The sequence below is a fragment of the Protopterus annectens genome, chromosome 16.part0 (assembly GCF_019279795.1).
Source record: "Protopterus annectens isolate FY-2018-M chromosome 16.part0, PAN1.0, whole genome shotgun sequence".
NCBI lineage: Eukaryota > Metazoa > Chordata > Ceratodontiformes > Protopteridae > Protopterus > Protopterus annectens.
In genome coordinates, this window is record NC_056750.1 from 596,918,072 (window position 1) to 596,940,967 (window position 22,896).

The 22,896-nt window shown below is 39.2% G+C and overlaps 1 protein-coding gene across 1 annotated transcript in view; it reads right to left on the reverse strand.

The window, feature by feature from the left end:
• Nucleotides 1-19,494, reverse strand: part of LOC122790625 (amiloride-sensitive sodium channel subunit gamma-like) — a 1,193,300-nt gene extending 1,173,806 nt beyond the window's left edge. The window contains exon 1 of the mRNA XM_044058151.1: nt 19,159-19,494. Within this exon, the coding sequence (XP_043914086.1) occupies nt 19,159-19,494 (336 nt within the window). The remainder of the gene's footprint in view (nt 1-19,158) is intronic.
• Nucleotides 19,495-22,896: the final 3,402 nt, after the last annotated feature.

Below are 22,896 nucleotides of genomic sequence, written 5' to 3' on the forward strand. Positions count from 1 at the left end.
AGTAGTAATACATGCAGCAGACTAAGTGCAATTGACTACTTGTAAGAACAGGCAGCAAAAGCAATATAACGCAATAAAGTATTAAGAAACACAAATACAGTAAAATCAGTTTTTATTTAGGTTAAGTGGAAAGGGATGAAACACGATACAAGTTGGGAAACCAAGGGGGGGCCTTCCCAAATGATCTCTCTCTACTGAGGAGAATAAGGTGATGGGATGGGACTGGGAGGAGTGTCCAAAATGAGATTTATAGTGGGGGCAGGCAGCTCATAAGCCACCAACTTTAGAACACAACAAGGACTGGGCAAGTGGGAGTGGAAACACTTATAACTTCAACAGAACAGAAAATGTAAAAAAAATGTAATACTAGAATAAGATACAAAATAGCAGTGAAAATAAACTTAAGCAAAGGTCTTCAAATCAACATTACACGCATAGATGACTGATACTCAAAGCAATAGAGATCACACAAACACTTCCGCTAACTACAGGTATTTGTGGTAAACCAAGAGTACCAGAAGTGACAATGTAAAACACTCAAAAATCAGCTGGAGCTGATCCGTAATGGCAACAGTACTGTTCAAGTATAGCCAATGCTCGGACGAGTGAAAAAAACTTTTATTCAATAATACATTAACAATATGTTTAATGTATTAATATTTAGTTTAATATTTAATTTATTTCTAACTAAAACAGCAATGCTGTCTGTCATCTCCTCCAACTACTTAAATTATGGTATTCAGTTTGCAAATGGATTCTTTGGTAACCTTTTTTAAGTGAGCCTAGCCAAGAACACTTGAAACTCCAACAGAACAGTAAGTTAAAACTAAACAAATGTAATACTAGAATGAGATACAACATAGAAGTGATCAAACATTAAATCCAGAGCTTCAAATCAACATTAAATGCAGAGATGACTGATACACAGAGCAATGCAGACCACACAAACATCAGATAGATATACTATATTCCCATCTATATTTAAACGGTTTTACATGTCCCTAGTTCCTTACTATTAGCAAGGCAAATGCATATGCGTGGATAATGTCAGATACACAGACACATACAACATGCAAAGGTCTTTCTCCGAGACAGGTCTAGAAGTAATAATCAACATTCATGCTGGTTTAGCTCAGATTACATCAGTGTTTGTCACATGCCTTCACTTGCCAGGCAAACAGTGACTAACATACATTTTAGCATCTCTTCATCAGACGAGAATATCTGTCTGATGTTTGTGTACAACTGGAAGTCATAACACAGTTAAGCACTTCTACATTTTCAGCCTAGTAATTATTTATGTTTCAAGCAATACAAACATCTCTAGCTGTAGATATTTATGTCTGCTTGCTGCACTGAAACTGGGATAACACATTCAAAAAATAAGTTCAGCTTATTTAACTGACGTTTTGCAACTTATGTCTGTATGTTCGAGGCTTCCAGCTTCTACTATTAATACATACATTTGCACAGGTAATACTTTATATACATTTCTGTTCTATGCCAGTAACCTGTTAGAGCAAGACAACTGGACAAAGGCACAAATAAAGGGGGGACAAAGGCTAACACATAGTGGCACTTCATAAATATTGCTCTTATACACTTAAATAGTTAATAGAATACTAGGTTTTGGATTTGCATGAATTATCTGAAAGGTATGACATGACATTCACATGTGTGCAATTAGTTTATGACTTATCTCTTTAATCATTTGCCTTGGATTTGCCAGACAAAACACAAATGGAAGAGTAAGTGAGTAAAAATATGAGGCAAACATGTGGTCAGTCTGCAAAACTATGGACAATTGTAAGGTATGAGCTCAGTACATAACATACAGTTGAACCCACACAATTCTGCACCAGTTGTTTAATATCCACATAACATATCTAGGTATCTTACACTTGTAAGACACACATATGTATGATATAAATATACACATATGACATGATTATTTACAACATCACAGTTAGCTGTGCTGGCAGTGACACAATCAGTATTGTACAACAGACAATTCAGTAGTAGTCATATGTGAGCTGACCCTTTTTAGGGTGACTCAGGGGCCAGAGCTGTGATCTGTGTCACTCCTGGTCATGCCTCTCAACCTGTTAGAGCAAGAAATCTGAACAAAGCCATAAATAAAAGTGTGACAAAGGCCAAAAAATAGGGACAGTTTCTAAATATTGCTCTTACAAACTTAGAAAGTTGTTGGAATAACAGGTTTTGCATTAGCATGACTTTTCTGTAGAGTATGAAGACTGGAACTGAACTGTCTGTCATTATTTTCTAACTTCAGTCCTTCATGATTTGCCACTAATTTGCCAGAAAACCACAATTTTATGCAAAACATGGCCAACATTGTGAGGCAAAAATCACGACATTCTGCAAAACTCTTTACAGCTCAGAGGTATGCTGCAGGCATAGCCATCAGGGATGGCTGTAGGTGCTGGGCAGCAGACTAACAGCAACATGACAGTCCAGGAAGTGTTGTTGAGAGCTACCATTTAAATTACTATTTCCCATGACTGCATCCCCCCATCAGCATTCCATTAAATACTTAGTTATTTGACACACCTGGTATAATGCTGTACTCCTTTTTCAGAATAAATCCACAAAAGGTGTTGTGAAAAGTCGCAGTCTGTTTTCTTGATGAAGGTATCAGACCTGTTTAGCATAGGCAGCAGCTTGCCTTTTGTAGGTAATGCTCATGAACAAGTGATAGCCTGTGCATCAGTCTGTTGCTCCCATTTGCTAATTGCATCCAGAACAGCTGGGTTGCCTTCCCATTAGCCAACGTCACGGCAACATAGTGCTATAATTAAGTCCTTCATGTGGACCTTGCCCCTATTTGTGGCCTGTGAGGAGGACATTATGGAGGTGTGGGAGCTACAGCATCACAGAGGGTAGGTGAAAATACTGTCCACTGTTTCAATTGATGTGTTGTGTCCACAGTTTTGCATGCTATGTCTGCATACCTCTCAACCTCTTAGAACAGGAAATGTGAACAAAGAACGACAAACTGTGTGGACAAAGGGTCAAAAATAGGGAGAGATTTTAAGTATTGGTGTCATAACCTTAGAAAATTGCTAGAGGAACAGGGTTTGTTTTGACATTCATTTTCTGAGGGATTTGACGTCTGACACTCAAATGTGTATTATTTAGTGACTTTCATCCTAATATCATCCCAGTGAATAAGCAGAATACCACAAATTTTATGAGGAACAGGCCTTAAATATGAGCCATAACCCTGGACATTCTGTGGAAATCTGTACAGTCACATGTGACACTTTGCAGCATTTATTTGTCTGTGTACTGGTTCTGTGTCTGTGTCAGAGGCCCAAGTACACTGTGATATTGGCCACCTTATGTTGGAATACTGTGTGACTGGCTATCAGGATCTGTTCATAAAATTCAGTTGCTGTACTCAAGAGGTCAGTTGGCCTACTGATATGTTGCCCTGACTGCAGTTCAAATGGTTCTGTGTTCATAATTTGGCAGTGATGTTTTTCACCCTAAAGGTATATCTCTGTACTGCCTGATAACTTTACAAATGTATCAGCATACAAAAAACTGTACATATTTTCATAGAATGTCTGGATTTTGTGCTCATATTTTTGGTCTGTTCCTCAGAATACTTGTTGTTTTCTATCAAATAACTGGGATAATCTGAGGTCTGATGGCACCAAATTATGAGTTTTGAGTTACAGACTTCAAATCCTTCAGAAAATGTATGTTAAAACAAACCATGGTACTCTAGCAACTTTCTTATATGTATAACTGCACTATGTAAAATATGTGCCTATTGTTAGGCCTTTGCCCCCCATTCTGTCAGTCTTCATCCAGATTCTTTGCACTAAGAGGTTGAGAAGTATGTACATCAATAATTTCCCAGAGCTGATTTGATGTAGTGGTGTGTTGCTGTGACTGTTCAGAAGGTCCTGTGTTCATGACTTTTCAGCTTTGTGTTTTTTTCCCTAATGCTAAATGACTGTAATGCATGATATGTTTAAAAAAGCATCACAAATTCCCAGAGCTCATTTGGTGTAGTGGTACTTTGTTCTGACTGTAGTGCACAGGGTCCTGGGTTCGAGACTTGGTAGTGATATTTTTTTTCTCTAATGTTAAATGACTGTAATGCATGATATGTTTAAAAAAGCATTACAAATTCCCACAGCTCATTTGGTGTAGTAGTACATTGCTGTGGCTGTAGTGCACAGGGTCCTGGGTTTAAGACCTGCCAGTACTAGTTATTATCTTGCTGGGCAGTACAGGGGCTGACTGAAACAGAATGATTAAAGCAGTTTTAAGCAGGTTTGCATGAAGAAACATGATGCTAAGGGTGCTTAGCTTCACTTAGCACTGTTTATTCCCGCTTAAACCGCTCTAATTTTATAAAAAGAAAAGGAAAAATGGTGATAGGAAAGTAGTGAAATGGGGGCAAGCAGGGATAAAAACAATGTGAAAGGCAGCTAGGGATGTGCAAGACTGATGTAGGAAAGGACTATAGCTCTCCATTTCCACTGCAGCAACAGCTGTGAATGATGTGGACAATTTGGAATTTAGAGCCTCACACCACACAGGGAGGGGGTGTGGGTGACATACATTGGTTGAGTAATTCAAGGGTAAATTGATTGATGTCAGTGTACGTGGGGGCAAAATGGAGAGCTATGTATGGGACGTGATTTTTTTTGGGGGGTGGGGACAGATGCCTCCCTCTTTCTTTTAAGGTGAGAGTGGGATATTGGGGAAAGGTTGTAGGTAACTTTGGGGAGGTAAGTTGAGTAGGAGAGGTTGCTTTTGCAGACAAAAAAGACAGACAAGACAGAAGACAGGGGAGGTGTATGACACATGAGGGGGGTAAACACCTTGGATGGGGAGGGTGATTGGGAATCAGAGGCCCATGTGCCCTCAGATGGAAACAGTGGGACTGAGGTCCCCCACCCATGGCAGTCACCACTGCCCCTTCACAGCCCCAAAGGTGGCTGTGCTGGGGACTGGACAACAGGGGCAGGGTGCCCCTCGAGGTGCACCAGTCTGCCCTTGATCTGGTTCAGGCATACATCCAACTCTGTCCGGATGACCCTGCACACCATAACTTGGAACTTTTTGTGGGTGACTGGCTCCTCTCTGTGCCCACGCCTGGGGGGGACGGGCCCCATCCCCTGAGGCGGTTCCTCCCAAGGGTGGTGCAGGACCAGTGGAGGAGGCAGTTCTGGGTTGAGTCCCAGACATGCTGGGGGTTGGTGCCCCAGCCAAATGAAGCGGGACAGGCGGATCTGCTGGGATCTGCCTTCCCAAACATGTTATGGTGTTGAGGTTTTTCAAAATGTATTAGTTAGTCATTAACAAAACATTTTAAAATTAGTTATAACAGCATGCGTGGATGTTCCAATTAACCCAGAATAATATAACTGAAACAATTGCATAGAAAACAAAACACATGCATAAATGGAATAACAGTCAGCATTCTAACAGCATGCCAGTAATATTTCTGGCAACAGGCTACCAACAATGGTATTTGAACAAGGTACGTTAATATGCATTAAATATATGAACAATAATAGAACACAAGTCCCAACATTAGGTTTTGAGAACAACATACCCATAGTATATGAATAATAATTATTGATGCAGATAAGGGGTGGGGGAGGGGGGAAAGTCCATTAACAACTGTATAGGTCTCTATTTTTCATGACAGTACTGCTCAATACTCTACAGGTCTGCCCTCACTTTACATCTACCCATGGCCCATAGCTTTTGTAGCACATAAGTTCATAGATTAGTACTAAGCTAACTGCCCTTGTGAACCATTTTAAGCCTAGCCAATTATCCCTTGTGAGACTCAAACCCTGTACCTTGTATTTGTAAGGCAAACACCTTAACCATTAGACCACCCTCCCAACCCCTGTACATACATAACTGTTAAACTGTCAACCTGGAATGATACGGGGCAAACTGTGACAACTCTGGGTACATAACTAGAGGTGACTCATACATGTCAGGATTACATATATGACGAAGAAGGTATACCCTGCATTGATCTTGTCTGAGTGTGCTACTGGCATACTTCACCTGGATTCATATCTTTGTCCAAGATTATTGGCAGTAGTGATCACTAGCTGTGACAGTGTGACACTTGAGAGACATGTATCGGGAAGAGTGCATGGTGTATATACCTATCCTGCTGTCATTTGTAGGCATGGGGTTGGACACTGGAACAGTTGTACACAGTTTATTAGTATACCCTTCATACAGCTACTACAAACATTTATTTACCTGTAAGACCTGTGGAGAACATATCTGTTAACACTACTTGACTGTTTCTACAAATATTCAAGATTACTTGAGTGTAAATATTCGCACATCTTAGTACCACACCCTGGATTCCAACTGTGGTCGGTGTGTGCAAAAATGAATGACAAAGCTATTTCTCAGCACACTGAGCTGCTGGGGGACTGCTGTCTCTTGCTTGACTGATTTCTGCCTAATACTCACTTAGTTAGACAGTCTGACCTTGTAATCTAAGTGTAGTGTCACCAAACACTGTAATGACAGATAGTGTACTGTGTGTTAATCCTTTGAAATAATAAGATCTGAAATGCAAAGGTTAATACAAGGCAATGCTGGAAGAGACACACTATAATACATTACACATTACTATTTAAGGTACAGATCTTAGTACAGGACATATTTCATATTTCATTTATATCTTGTTTTACAGCTCCACAATCTGCAATTTTGCATAGCAGCTAGTTATCAGAACAACCTCAGTTAATGCATGCTGTCAAAGCCATATATGCTGTGAAGTACCTGTACACATTCTATTTCTTCAACAACATACCAGATTAAACACAACAGTTTATGGTATAAATCTTTATTTGAGTAACATGACACAGTGCTTTACTGCAGTTGAGATTCTACATTCAGTAGTACTGCATACCCTGTAGATCAGTATTGGTCTGACAAACTTTATTTATTCAGTACACTAAAAACACACTATATCTAATGGCAGTAAACAATTACACTGTCTTACTTATTGGACTATATATATATATATATATATATATATATATATATATATATATATATATATTATATTGCAAGATATATCTGTACTCACCACACTGTCAGCGCAGCCTCCCCAGTCATCCTCCATGGGCTTCCACTCTCCTCTGCAGCTGTGGGGAAAAAACACACCATTATGCATACTTGTCCATCAGATAGTCATACTATAATTTGATAAATCAACAGTTGCTATACTTACAAACTTCTGGGCATTCCCATCCCGAGCATCTTGGATCCACTGGGCAAAGAGAGCTCCCTTCCTCCATTTTAGGTTGTCATAATGGTGATGGACCTGCTCACCAGTCCAGGGGATGCCAGTGGCATTGGTGAGCTCAATTGCCAGATGGTCCCAGGCCTCAACCTTGCATTCTGTGTCCTGGTACTGGCCCTGCAGCAGTCTGATGTCATGGTTCTTTACAAGGAGCCTAGCCATGACCCTAGACTCCAAAATGCCCCAGCACTGCACCCAAAAAGCGCACTCCATCACGAGTATCTGCCATACTCCTACAGGGATCAAATTCTAATGGGTTCTGCCTGTATGCCCACCTGTGTGGTTTAAATAAGGCCATATTCCTGCCCTTTGTCATCACTGGACCATTTTTGAAAATGCTGAGCTTTTGCTCAGCAGTGCGCAAATCTGCAAAGCTGAGTTGAGCAGTCTTAAAGTAGCAAATGCTGAGCAGTGCTTAGCAGTGTGCAAATCCGCTTAGCTGGGCTGAATGCTGCTTAGAATTACACTTTTAAGCAATGCTCAAACTGGCTAAGCACTGCTAAGCATTGCTCAGTTTTCATTTTGAAAAATATTTAAGAATTGCATATTAATTAATCATTACTGACATATTATTAAGTGTATATAATTTACTCTCTACATGATGTCCCCTTATGTGCTTTCATTATATTACCTTGGGGTGTGACGATACTGTATAGGACACTTGTGTTTACATGGGGGATTTCACATCATATATCCACTGACACTGGAATTTTGGACCAGCTACACTACCCTGGTTAACAAATATCACTTACTACATCATTAAATAAAAAATAAAATAATTTTACAATGCTTTACTATGTAAAAGCTAAATGGCCTCTCTTAGTATTCAAACCATGAATGACTGTGGCACGCAAAGCCAGAACTCTAACCACTAAGTTAAGTTGCTGTTGAAGATTTCAGCTATACTTTTGTATTTAGCTCTTACAAAACATTTAAGCAGTGCTGAGCAAAGCGCCATGGCGCGCAAACCCACTCAGCTATAATTAAACTTCACATTTAAAGAAAAAAAAATGTATACAACCATTTTAAATAGATATATCTCAATATATAAAATGTCAGTTGCAGGCCACATACTTTTCATGACAATCCATGGTAATGCAAAACCTGTCATTCTATCAACCTTCTAAGTTTGTATGAGCAATAATTAACAAATGTCCCTATTTCTGGGCTTTTGCCCCACTTTTAGTACTGGCATCTGAAAATGATAGGCAGACATTGGCGTTTCCCTGTGCATACCCTTCAGAAAACTCATGATAATGCAAAACCTGTTATTCTATCAACTTTCTAAGTTTGTAAGAGCAATATTTTAAAATTTCTCCTATTTTTGGCCCTTTGTCCCACTTTTTTTTCCATGGCTTTTTCCAGATTTCTTGCTCTAAGAGGTTGAGAGGTTTGTGTTCAAGGACACACTTTTTACTGTAAAGTGCAGTGTGGCACTTTGACAATGCAGGAGGTGTGTAACAGTTCCTGTCACACACACCCTGTATTGCATTCCCTACAAAATCCTCTTTCAGTGGCTGTGGACACTGACAGGATTTAAAAAAATGCCATACGGCACTTTGACAATGCAGGGGGTATGTTCCTGTCACACACACCCTGCATTGCTTGCCATACAAAATCATCTTTCAGTATCGGTGGACACTGAAAGGATTTAAAAAGTGACGTACGGCACTTTGACAGTGCAGGGGGCATGTTACAGATCTGCAAGCACTACTGCAACACACCCCCTGCACAGATTCAGTATCCATTTCTGTGGATCAGTTTCAGTAGCCCGCCTTCATTAATATGTAAGGCGCACTGCTGAGAGGGAGATGCGGACACAGACACCATTCACTCTGTGTAGGAATAATGCTAATTCTGCACTGAGTTTACTGATTCCTGACCTCGGGTTTTGACAAAACTGTAGATTTGTTTTGATAAATGCTGATTTTTGATTAAGTACTGTGCTGCCCTTTTAACTCTTCATGATGTAATGCCTGGTATTACAAGCTGAGGGCCAAAAATTTATGAATCACAGAATCTTGAAAGTGAGACTGAAACTATATTTTCATGAAGTGTAAAACACACACACACACACACACACACACACTGTCTACCAGTTATAAGACGCTTTTTCATCACACATCCTTAGATTTGTGTGTTAACTCTTAAAGTCAAAGCATCTTTGAGTATGTTTTATTTTATCAAAGGCAGTTTTAAGAAAATGCAACTTCAGCTTTTCAGTTTCTAGATTTTCTGATCCCTTATTTTCTCACTCTGTCCTCTGTAGCACTTCCTGCTGACTTGTTACTCTTTGAAGTATTGTCAAAGTAATAATTCCTGTTATATAGAACATTACCTTGTTGGTTATGGATCCAAAGTTGCAGCTCCAATCACAGATTAACTTCTTAGTCCAAGAAATTTGGACAAACAAAAAATAATGGAGGGACAAAGGCCCAAAATAGGGACAAATTTTAAATGTTCCTCTTATTATTTTAGAAAGCTGTCAGAATAATGGGTTTGCATACATTTTCTGAAGGGTTTGAAGTCTAAAACGTAACTGTCTGTTATTATTTAGTGACTTCAGTCCTTGATGATTTGCCAGAAAAGCACAAATTTAATCAGGAATGTTCCAAAACTAAAAGGAAAAATGTCTACATTCTGTGAAAAGCTGAACATTTGAAAGGTATGGCTCCAGAGCATGTGGTTCAGTCCTCACTATCAAGTTATTGTCACTGTGGAGTCTGCAAGTTCTCCTCATGTCTTTGTGAGATTCATCTAGCTGCTCCTGTTTTCTCACAGAAACATGTTGGTTGACTAGTATAAAATACCTGTATATGTTGAATTGAATGTTGAACTCATGGCTGCAGTCATGGCAGAGAAGAGTTTGAGAAAGATTAGTTCACTTACCAAATATATTATCAGCAAGTGTATAAAGCTGCATTTGTATTTTTTGTCGTCGAGATATATCCTTAGATTTGTTATTGGTAGAAGGCTACAATGCATTTACATAGTCAGCTCTTAGGTTCATAGGAGGTTACTATTTTATGGCCCTAGGGCCCTTACAAGGCTAGCCTAGTTCAACCCTTGTTCCCTTAAGGGTTTTTAGAGATATGGTCTCTGTTATAAGCAAATCCAAATCAGCACTCACTGCCTCTCTCCAAGAGGCATAAAGGTGAAACCCCTAGGGTAAATTTGCATTTTCCCATCCAGTCGTCCAAGTTACGCTTAAAAAGGGTCAACGAGAGGCTGTTTAACCTGTATTGGAAGTTTATTCCAGAGGAGAGGCAACTCTGGGAGATACAGCTGTCTCTTCGACAGGTTCTGTTGATGTCACATGACAGATTAAGGTCTCTGGAGTGAGTGAATCATGTACCATTTGACTTAAGAATGTGCAGCGTTTTTATTAAGGCAGGATCAGAGGTTGCTCTGTATGCAAGACACAGGTTGCCTCTGAGTAGTCTATATGATACAGAGTATAGTGACAGTGATTTCAGTCTTTCCAACTAACACATGTGCTGAAGACCCTGAATTTTCTTTGTGAGGAATCTTTGAGGTCTCTCTGGTTTATGCAGGTGCCTGTTTAGGTACATACCAGAGGAAGCATTGTACTCTTATTACTGGCATGATGAGGAAGGAGAACGGGGGGGTTATAATCTCTTTTCTTGTGGAAGCTATGCCCTTGTTTATGAGGTGAGCAACGTAGAAGGCCTTCCTTACTACCACGGAGACATGGTGATCAAAAGTAAGGTTGCCATCAACCTGTGTGCCCAAATCTCTCACCACCAATTTCAACTTTAGGGTGTTGTTATTAATATAGTAATCTGCAGGGACATCGCCTTTGCCAAAGGGGATGAAAATGCATTTTTTGCATTGAGGTTAAGACCATGACTTTGGTACCAATCACTGGTTTGCATAAGTCCTTCTTGTAGAATGTTTAAATAATTTGGGGACTCAACAACTGCTCCCAGTTTGCAGTCATCAGCAAACTTTGTCAGCCACAGATCATTTGTTTTTGTTTATACTTCTGAGAAGTAGATTCCAAACAATAGGAGCACCAGCACTGATTCCTGTGGAACACCACTGCTAACGGGTCTGCTGGTGGAGGTGGAGTTCCTTATTTTGACTGTATGTGTTCTGTCGGTGAGCCAGTCTGCAGCCAACCTGACAGTATATGGGTTGACCCCCAGCTGGGTGAGTTTTTTCACTGTTTCCTAAGTGGGGGATTGTGCAAAGGCCTTGGCCAAGTCTAGGTAGGATGTATGCACAGATTTGCCTTTGTCCAGGGCTTTGGTGATAGTCTCAAAAAAGTTCACCAGCTTCAACAGGCAGGATCTCCCTTTAACAAAACCAATCTGGGTCGGGTCAAGAGTTGACGGTCTGCTATATCCTTATTGATAAGGTCCATGATGATTCTCTCCATGACCTTGCAGATAAGGCTGGTTAGTCTAATGGGTCTATTGCTCCCAAGGTCAGTGGATGCACCCCCCTTGTGCAAAGGGATGACGGTAGCTGTTTTCCATTCAGCAGGGACAAAACCAGTGCTTTGGCTGTGGCAGAAAAGAGTACCCAATGGTGTTGCTAACTCCTGTTTTAAATGATAGAGAGCGCAGCCTGGGATGTTATCAGGTCCCATAAAGGTTGTGTTTTTGGCCTTGGAGAGAGTGGTTAAAACCTGCTCTTTAGAGATACTAGGTGGAAAATACGTGGTAGGAATGTTTTGGGGTATATGTGGTGGGGGCAGGGGAGAGAAGTTTTCACTCAACCTGTCCGCTAGCAGGTTGGCTATTTCCACTGGTTCAGTATATGTGGTACCATTCACTACCAGTTCAGTGCAAATCTAGGCTTTTCCTTTAAGGTTTCGGATGTAGCTAAAGAATGCCTTATGGTTACCTTTGCTAGGGATGCTAATCTAGATTCATTGTTAGCTTTAGAGGACTTTACAAAATGTCTTGTTTGCTTGTTCAAGCTGAGAAGGGTGTGCTTACAATTCTGAGATTGTTCCTTCTTGCTCTTAGACAGCAATTTCTTCCTCTTATTATATAATCTGTTAATGGCAGATGTTCACCAGGCAGGCTTGTTTTATTTTGAAGATCTTGTTTTGGTCCTATCAGGAACATCTGAGTCAATACAATTCTATAGATGTTTATACAATGCACTGGTGTATGTCCCAGTATTTACAGTTATCATTTGTAACCTGTTCTCCCAGCTTCTTCCCTTTGCCCCAGTGCCTTCATGAAAGCTTCCATTGAGTCACACCCCACTAACCATTCTGGCTACCCATTCCAGACATCTGTCGCTCTCTCTCTCTCTCTCTCTCTCTCTCTGTATTGATCTCTTTTGAGAAAATCCTTTTTTTAGGTCCTACCATATCTACTGTCTTTTATCTGTAGTCATTTATAACTCGGGTCTTACCTGTGGTCCCCACAGCTCCATTCCTTAACATTCACCTTTCACAGTCTTGTGCAGTGTGTGTATAAAACTCCATTCCTGCTGACATTTCTCTTTTAAAATGGTACAGTTCACTGACCTAGAATGGATGAATGGAGCTTGCCTATCTGGCCACATCATTATCTCTTCAAAGCTTTTGTAGAGAATTGTTCCAGAACTCAGGGTAACTTAGAAAATGCACTGAATAAACATGCTCTGGTTCAGATATTTCTTCTGGGGAGTAAATATGCTTAAGAAAGAAGTGACAAAAAGCAGCATGAGTGAAATGAAGCTGATTAATACCATCATATTTAAAACTAAGCTTGCTCTAGGTACATTTCAGCAAAAGCTTTGTGTGTTAAAAAAGCATGATATTTACAGTTGTGGACCTAAACTGCACAATGTTGCTAATTTGCATAGATACGACCCTGTGGTCCTTTTCATTCCTTTATGACTTAAACTGCTAACAATAGAGTGTTGGCATTTCAGAGATCTCTCCTTGGTCAAATACCCCAGAAATATGCGCATTATTCTACCATTGCCAGATTTCAGTGTAAGCATTTTTTAAAGATCCTGTGTCTTTGGGTTGATATTTGGTGTAGTATAGCTGTCAGAGTCCTGTCAGAATTGATAATTATATTAAATGTTGCATACCAATTTCAAATTGTCTTATTATTTTACTTAATGTTAAGATATTTTTCTTTTAATGCTGATTTTAAATCACATCTAAATCTGAACAGTGCTAAAAATAATAGTGCTCAGCACCTGAATAAGAACAGAGTCTGAACTCTTTGGCACATCAGTCAGACTTATATTCAGTAAAACAAACACATTTTATATCTGGCTGTCCAGATTGCACAATCTCAGGCTGCTTGCCATAGGTTAGCTTAACTTGCTGATAGTGTTATATGTTGAACTGATCAGTAATTCCTGATGAAGTTAGTTGGTTAAAAACTGTAAATTAACTGAAGCAGAGGTAGACAGTGATCTGAATATTTAAATCTCCACCCAGTACAGCTGCTTCTCTGGAAGTAAAAAGCTGTTTTTCTCATACTTTGTTCATGGCAACTGAGCATCAAATCCCCTTGGACAGTTATCCTCAAACAGTGGTTTATTCGGCATATTAAGTCATGTAACAAATAGTGCCATTTGTAATGAGCTATATCCAGGAAAAAAAACTCAAATGGGTTCACTTCTACTGGAATATCAGACTCAATATGCACCTCAGTTAGTTAAACTTGATAGATAATACCCACCTTCAGGCAATAACACAATATGAAAGCAGCTGTTTGGCTTCTTGCTTTGTAACCAGCATACTGCTGGATTTACACCTCCCTCATACATTTATAGGTGCGTACTATGCTAACGACCACTGGGGACTTTTTAAGCCTAGCCATGCATCCCAAATCTCTGACAGGTTCTGGTACCCTTGGTAAGTGTAATCTGGGACCTGGGAAGTGCTGAGTTCTGCAACCAGGATCATATTGCTACTACAACTGCATGACAATCTGTTTACTGGTTTATATATATATATATATATATATATATATATATATATATATATATATATATATATGGGGCTCCTACATTAGACCGACAGTACACAACACCGAAACCCACAACACTGACACCACAAGAACGAAACCGCAAAAACACGAAAGTGCACTTGCCCGACAAACCACAATACCGACAGTTAACAAAACAAAACGTTTGCTGTTTCACACAACACACACACACACAACACAAGCACACCAACAACCTAAAAACCTACACTACACCTTACACACAACTATCTATGCACTAACCTTAACCAAACCCTAACCCTAAGGTCCGTCACTATTGCACACTTACCTTACCCGCACCCTAACCCTAACTCACTTAATTCGCCCCTAACCCTCAAGTCCCTCACTATCGCACACTTACCTTACACGCACCCTAACCCTAAATCCCTCACTATCGCACACACACCTTACATGCACCCTAACCCTAAATCCCTCACTATCGCACACTTACCGAGTCGCTTTACACGTTTTCCATGTCGGTGTTTTCGCTGTCGGGATTACAAGTTGTCGGTTACCTGCTCCGTCGGTCTTCTGGTGTTGGTGATGTGACTGTCGATCTTCCGAGCTTTCGGTCCAACGTAGGGGAACCTATATATATATATATATATATATATATATATATATATATATATATATATATATATATAGATATATATATATGTGTGTATATATATATATAAAGATTTATTTATTTACTTATGATCTGTGATGACTAGATAAGACCCACTAGGAAGAAATCTCTATTTTCAGGACAGACATACAAGTTTTTTATCTTTTTAAATAATTAGCTGCCATGGTACATTGCTCATATGTGACCAAGGTTTGCAGAAAATAGTTAATTTCTAGCTGATTGTGTTATCCATTATGATGTACTACTGCTGTTCGGACTGACCTGTATTTTAAAAGATATGTCATATTTTTTTAAGTGCCACTTTTGTGTTACCTAGATTTGTATGTCAGTAGCATGTTGGTGTATGACAGGCTTAATTTCCCACTTGTTCTGTATATATTGGTCTACCTGCCCTGATATCTCAAATTCTTTTTCTTGTTATCAAAGCAAGAGGGAAGGCATGTGTACTGTTTTGCATTTCTTCTGTTTCATTATATTACAGAATATTAGACAATGTGATTTGCTGTTTATGATTGTAAACTGTTTAACTGCAATCATAGCTGCACTGATAAGACATATTGCAAGTCATTTTGGGAATGAGTTAATTAAGCAATAACCCACGCCTGGGTGTGGGTATTGCTGGATTTACCCACAGTTGGTGTGGTTTGTTCATGAGGGCGAAGCCTGAGTGGCCAAACAAAGACAACCGTGGGTAAATCTAGCATTAGCCACACCCAGAAGTGGGTTATTACTGTTATACAATGACATTATTTAAGAAAAAAAATACTTATTTTTCTTAAATAATGGCATTGTATAATGACTCTGTGCTGCCCTTCCACAGCTGTCTGGTATTCTGCGGCAGTTATGATGTACTGCGCATGCGTATGCTTACGCAGTACATCAGAGCTGTGGGTGGAAGCAATGGAGAAAGCAAGATCTCTGTTGCTTTTTACAAAGTGTCTCGCTATGTTAAAAGAGTTTAACATAGCGAGGCAGCTTTAAAAAAAGCAACGGAGAATCTCTGTTGCTTTTTTAAAGCTGTCTCGCTATGTTAAACCCATTTAACATAGTGAGACAGCTTTAAAAAAAGCAACATAGAAAGGAAGATCTCCGTTACTTTTTTTAAAGCTGTCTCGCTATGTTAAACTCCTTTAACATAGCGAGACAATTTCTAAAAAGCAACAGAGATCTTGCGTTCGCCATTGCTGTAAAAAAAAAAAGACTTATACTAATGGAAAAAGTCCGGGCGACCGGACCTTTTTCCATTAGTATAAGTCTGATTTACAACGTGCATGCTGACCAATCAGTGTGTACGTTTTGGAATATTAATGGGGGGTCGTTGTATAATCACATTTAGTTCCCACATTTGTTGCATTGGTAATCTGGTCTCAGAGGAACTAGCTAGTTCATCTAATTTTACTGTGAATTAATTGTTTATGAAGTTAATTTAGTTCTGAAATGTGCAGCATGAGCATGAGTCCATTGCTCGTATCAATACACTTTGATTTTAACACCTGACATATATTTACCACTGATAAACTATGGTATGGTTGCACAGAAAGATGAAACTAAAACTGCAAACAAGGTTTGAATCTCACAGCCCTTTTTAGATATCATGATTTAGTATTGCATCATGCATGCAATAAATGCTACTGTGCATAGGTGTGAAACCTGAAACTTTAATACATTTTAAAATGCATCTAAGTATTACAAATAAAGATTCAGGTACCTACTTAATTACACTTTCCCTGCCTTTGTCTTTTACCATCACTACTCATAACTTGTTTTTTTTTTTTTTTATTCCGCTTGCTCTGGCCTTCTTCTAAATCTCCACATCTCTTTCCTTTTGAGTATTAATGTCATTAAACAGTATCTTGTGTGCATGGTATAAATTGCATTGAGTGTATGGGCAAATAGCTACAGTTGGACCATTTCTGGTGCTTTATTGCTCTGGTCATTTAATATGTGTAGTTGTTTGTCTAGAAGAAAATACCCAGTGTACTACTGTGTTGTCATAATTACTTTGCTGTGGTGTTCATTCTGTAGGGATATGTTCAATGGTGGATCTTCTGCTCTATAAAAGGATGTCCACTAGGAGTGTCTGATTATAGGTTCATAGATTAGTACTAGGCTAACTGCCCTTGTGAGCCATTTTAAGCCTAGACAATTACCCTATGTGAGAAGCAAACCCTGTACCTTGTGTGTATAAGTTAAGCACCTTAACCATTACGCCAACCATATTTAATTATATTTGTAACACACATCACATAGTATATTTATCTACAGCATGCATCAGCTACTACTGAAATTACCAAGTATTAAACTACTTTTTGTCTCACTAGTTTCATCAAATTAATTAAGCATACTTATTAACTGTCAAAAACACTGTCATATGTTATACAGTCTAAAAGATAATAATTGGTTTTAATTAATGTTTTCTCTACTGGTCTCACCATTTTTTATTGCGTATGTGGAGCATATTTTCCCTGTTGACTTTGAGCAACTCACTTAAGCTTCACTATCTTCCTAAACTGTTCTCGAACACTATTGATTGTTTTTCCCTCTCCTGCTTCATGTTTCCTTACAGTTCCCTATAGATTCTCAGAAAAAACAAGAAGGTAGGCAGTCTTTTAAATATTGTTCTGTAGCAGTGATCACATTAATTATCCACTGCACCATATGTAATGGGGTATGTACTTCAGTGAATGTTTTATGTGCCATATCTAATACTTTTGAAGTGCTGAGCTCTGTACGTACAAACACATAATTTTTATATGATAATAAAAAACATACTTAAAGTTGAAAACAAGTGTGGTACTTTCATTTGAAATCTCAGCCTGGTAATATTTTCTCATCAGACTACTCATGTCATCATAGTGACAGCACAACAGCAGGGTTCAGTACTGTGGCCTGCTGGTTCACAAACAAAACTGGCATCCCCTAAGCCATACCCTTACTTCATTATGTCACAGGTTTTAATAAAGAGATAGCATCAAACTAAAAAATGGTGGTCTACTGCAGACTACATTCTCACACAACTGTACTTGGAGTATATTTAACACGGTAGTGCATTACAATAGAAAGCGCACAGGAAATCAGCTAAATATGTGTCAGAAGGTTCATAGGTTCATACTAGGCTATCTGCCCTAGGGCATTTATAAGCCTAGCCAGAGTGTGTCTGGCTTTCGCCACCCATTTTAAATGAATTTTGCTATGCCCTTTTTCGAGGTTAGTATACTGTGCCTCTGTCTAACAGTGACACAGAAGTGATACCTGGGGTAAACCTACGATCTCCCATCCACTCATCAAGATTCCTCTTGAAGAGAGTCAATGAGGGACTCTGCCTAACCTGGACTGGGATTTTATTCCAGAGTGAAGGGAGCCTCTGGGTTATGAATCTGTCCCTCCAGCATGTCCTATTTATTTCAGTGTTGAGGTTCAAGTCTCTCGAGCGTAGCTCGATGGGATTTGGATTTTCTGAGGTGCAGCATGTCCATTAATTCCGGGTTGGACATGGCTTTATATGTCAGGCACAGATCGCCTCTGAGCAGGCGGTATGCCACTGAGTAGAGCTGGAGTTTCTTTAACCGGGCAGCATATGGCATCTGTTTGAGCCCTTTGATCCTCTTGGTGAGGTACTTTTGGGGTCTTTCCAGTTGCTGCAGGTGTCTGATAAGGTACATCCCAAAAGGGGCATTGTACTCAATTATGGGCCTGATGAGGGATGAGTAAAGAGGCACGATGACCTCCCCTGATCTAGATGTAAATCCCTTCATGATTAGGTGGGCTATATAAAATGTTTTTGTAACCACTTTGGCCACGTGGTTTTCAAATGAGAGATTGCTGTCAACTTGGGTCCCCAGGTCCCTAATTACTTCTTCCGTACCTAATGGATTACCACCTATGTGGTAATTTGTGGGCACTTTGTTTTTGCCAAAGGGGATGACTATACACTTTTTGGCGTTTAGCTTGAGGCCATGGCTCTGGCACCAGTTGCCTGTTTCTGTGAGGCCCTTTTGTAGGATGCTTGTGTTGGCTGGAGAGTCGATTATGGCGCCTAGTTTGCAGTCATCTGCGAACTTGGTCAGCCACAGGTTGTTTTTCTTCTTTTCTTAGTTTACTGATGTTCTATCCTTAGTTTGTGGTTGCAGTAAGAAAATGTTTATGCAGCAGCTGTTTTGGTTATCCTGACAGATTAAACAAAACAATTCCAAGAATTACATTTTTATAAAAAAATAACTTACCTGTAGTGAAGAAGACATCCGGAAATTTTTGTTGATGGCAGAAAGACGAAAACTGTTTAGGTTACAGATTGTGACAGCGGGGAACTTTAGCCTGGCACTAGACACCAACATAATCTTCTCATAGGATGGGTAAGTGTAGTACGTCAGTACCATCTCTGTGCACTGCCAGAGGGCACAACAGAGAGCAAATGAGACAAAAATCACCCAGACCAGCTTCCGAAGCCAGTGCTGTGAACGAAAGATGTTTGGAATCCCATGAGCCGATGTGTGCTCAATAATGTTGTGACAAAGCTGACGAAGAGTAGAGGACTCACCCATCTCTTTTAACAGTGTCATCTCCAAACATTTGCAATCGAATAGTAGTTTTAAATCCTAGTTTGCTTTAGCAAAAAATAATGTCTCTATATATGCTTGTATGGCCTGTCTGTTGGAAAATGTAAAACTCAATTGGCAGCGAATTATATACAATGGGTTATATTGTTTCCCATGCAAACTGGAAGGCTGAGAGGAAAATCTGTAATATATATATGCAATGCTTAAATTCCCTAAGGTAATTCTACTGTCATAATCCTAAGCTTTTCTACCATGTCATCTACTCACATAATTAAGTAAATCCAATGTCCTGTACATAATGAGAGCATTAATAGAATAGCAGGCACTGTTAACAGGAGACTGATGGTTGCATTGGGAACAAGACTAGGTTGAATACAGATGTAACCAGGCTGCAGTTTATTATTTCATGTAGATTCAAACATTGTTTGTGAACATGCCTGATTTAGCTGAGAATGACTGGCAGTATATTAAAGGAAAGATCTGAGTTTAAACTTTCCAGCTAATAAATTCATAACTAATCATTTGATAAATCACACCTTTCTGAGCTCTCCTTCCACATGAATATAAGTGAATATATTTACAAAAACGTGTTTATTATATTTCAACCAAATTAGTAATTGTAGTATTAACACATTATCTCTTGATGACAAAGAAGAAACCTGAGCAGAGGATGATTTTATTAATATAGTACAATACAGTGCCAGTTTCCACTTATATACCATTATATATTTGTCTCAAAAAACACGCAACAAAAACAGAACTGCTTAGCCTCGTGTGAAAGCCCACTGCTGACTGAAGAAAATGCTATTAACAGTATGTATGTAACATGAGTGATTACAGAGATAGTGTCAGTTGTATACAAAAATATTTACTTTGTTTACTTTGATTTATAAAATCCAGTATAATATGTATTCCCTAATGACTACTGCAACTGTAGAAATTACTTTGTGCTGAGAAGTTTGTCATTTACACTTTTTTTAGTAACACTTATGGTCCTAGAGATATTAAAATGTATTTGTACTGTCAGTATATAACTTGATTTTTTCAAAAGGCTTGGGACCAATTGTGATGACCCACCACTGGACCAGTAATCAAACAGCCTCAATTCTCACCACTGGCAACATTGGGGGATGGTCACAGAGAGGATAACAATTACACACACATTATTTCCAGATGCATCTCCTGCATAAAGTGCAATTTTCCTTAAGAGCACACAGAGACCACAGTCAGTCTAGGGCTGGTTTCTCACTCTTCTTCCAGATCCCCAGTAAGACTCTCCACTGGCATAGATATAGAGGTGAGATTTCAGCTGAGTAACCAAGCCAAGACCTCCAGCACCCTCTTTGTACAACCAGTTTTTCATGTCCCTGTCCAATTAGCTGGCACACACACCTCCAGCACCCTCTTTGTACAACCAGTTTTTCGTGTCCCTGCCCAATTAGCTGGCACACACATACTCTTTGAGGTTTGATTCACACACACACACACACACACACACACACACACACACACACACACACACACACACACACACACACACACACCTGGGAAAGGCTGTCACAGGTTTACTAGCTATGCCCCCTTCTTCCAAGACTATAAGGTAGTTCCAAGACTATAAGGCTTTTCCAAGGGTACCCAATATACTGAGTGATATTAATATTAATATAAATGATAGTTTGACCAAGAGCAAGGCTATTAGGAGTGTCACCAAATAAATATGCAAGTACTCTCAAAACTTAAATATCTCTACACATATCAGCCACAATGAAAGGTTGAAATATATATTTAATAATAAATAATAAAAGAACGAGATAATACTAAATATATATTCACAGTGACATCAGAGTTCAAAACCACAGGAAATATTTAAAACATTTCAGGACAGTGTCAAATAAATAAAGAACATATGTAAACTAAGCTTCACTATATACCTGACTATATCTAAGAGAATTATACTATAACCTAAAAACTTACTAGTAGAGCAAGGCAAATGTGTAGTGATTGGTTCTTGTTGTCATGTCCAAGACAGAATGCAGAATTCTCTGTCCAAAGTTGCCAGATTTGTAAAGGGACAGGTAGGACCAAAGAAAAAAAGGTCCTTCACACTAACTGAAGACCAAACAAACAAAAAAAAAGGTCTTTGATGTTCTGCATTAAACAGAAGTGGCTCTGCTTTGAGATATTTTTGATTGGCTCGTATACCGGCATGCAGGCCAATCAAAAAATGCAGAGGCTGTTTTGCCAGGATTTTAACTGGCAGTGCAGGACTGATCCCGGGACTGTCCCGCTCTGGCTGTGTCTCACTAAGAGACTTCTCAAAATAATATCTAAAATATTACCGCCGGGACTGCTGGGATACCTTGCAGAATTACATAATTTCTTGTCATCTGACTTCTAATTCTCGTGCAATACAACCATTGATAGCTGCTGGTAGCATTTAGCATCTACCTGTAAAAATACATAGACAGGGGCTTTGCTCAGATCTTTGGCAGATGCTGGAAGTCATAAAACAATTGCTTTCCTTCATGCTTTCAAGACTAGCAATTAGTTCACTCTGAAGACAATACAGAAAGCTTCCTAGTACAGACTTTATTTCTCTTGCTGCATTGAGAACTGAAATATACTGTCTCTTAGGGCCTAGCCTATAAAGTAATTTAATTTGAGATATTTTTCTAAAGTATGCTGGACTGAGTTTGCATCAGTATTTAAATTAATGTTTGTTTTACTTGTATTGTTCTGATGAAGTCCTTATTCCATACAGACAAATATCTTTTTATTAAATTTGTGAATATTATACCCATGCAGTTCATTCTGATTGTCAGCTTAATACTTTAGCATTATGTATTGGCAGAGTGAAAATATTCCAAGGCTTCTACTTTTCTAACTGAGACACTGTGGCCCCTACTCCAAAAGACTTGCTCTCAGTGTAAGTGACCGCACTCACATTGAGTGACGTACACTGAAAGCAGGCTGACAGCAGGTCTTTTGGAATCTGGTCCCTATAGTAAGCCTGATTATAGATAGGCCTTACACCGAAGAAAGTCACTTTCACTGAGAACAGGTCTTTTGGAATCAGGGCAGACTTAAACTGAGAGCAACTCTTTTGGTATCTGACCCTGTGTCTAAGGTGTTAGGAATACTCTTTGTTTTGCTGTAACAAAAAGAGATACACTGCTGCTTTTGCCATTATTACCTATTGTGGTATCTTTACATTTTACTTATCATTTGGTATTCATCATTCCCACTGCCTCAGTGCTGTTTTGGGTTATCTGCCAAGGTAACCCAATACTGACCAGTTTTCAAAAGCTCAGACTCCCCTACCTCTCTCTTCTTGGGCAAACAGATTGGCTGAGAGCATATCCTGAGAGGAAAGCCTTCAGCTGTGACAGGAAGTGAGTCTTCAGT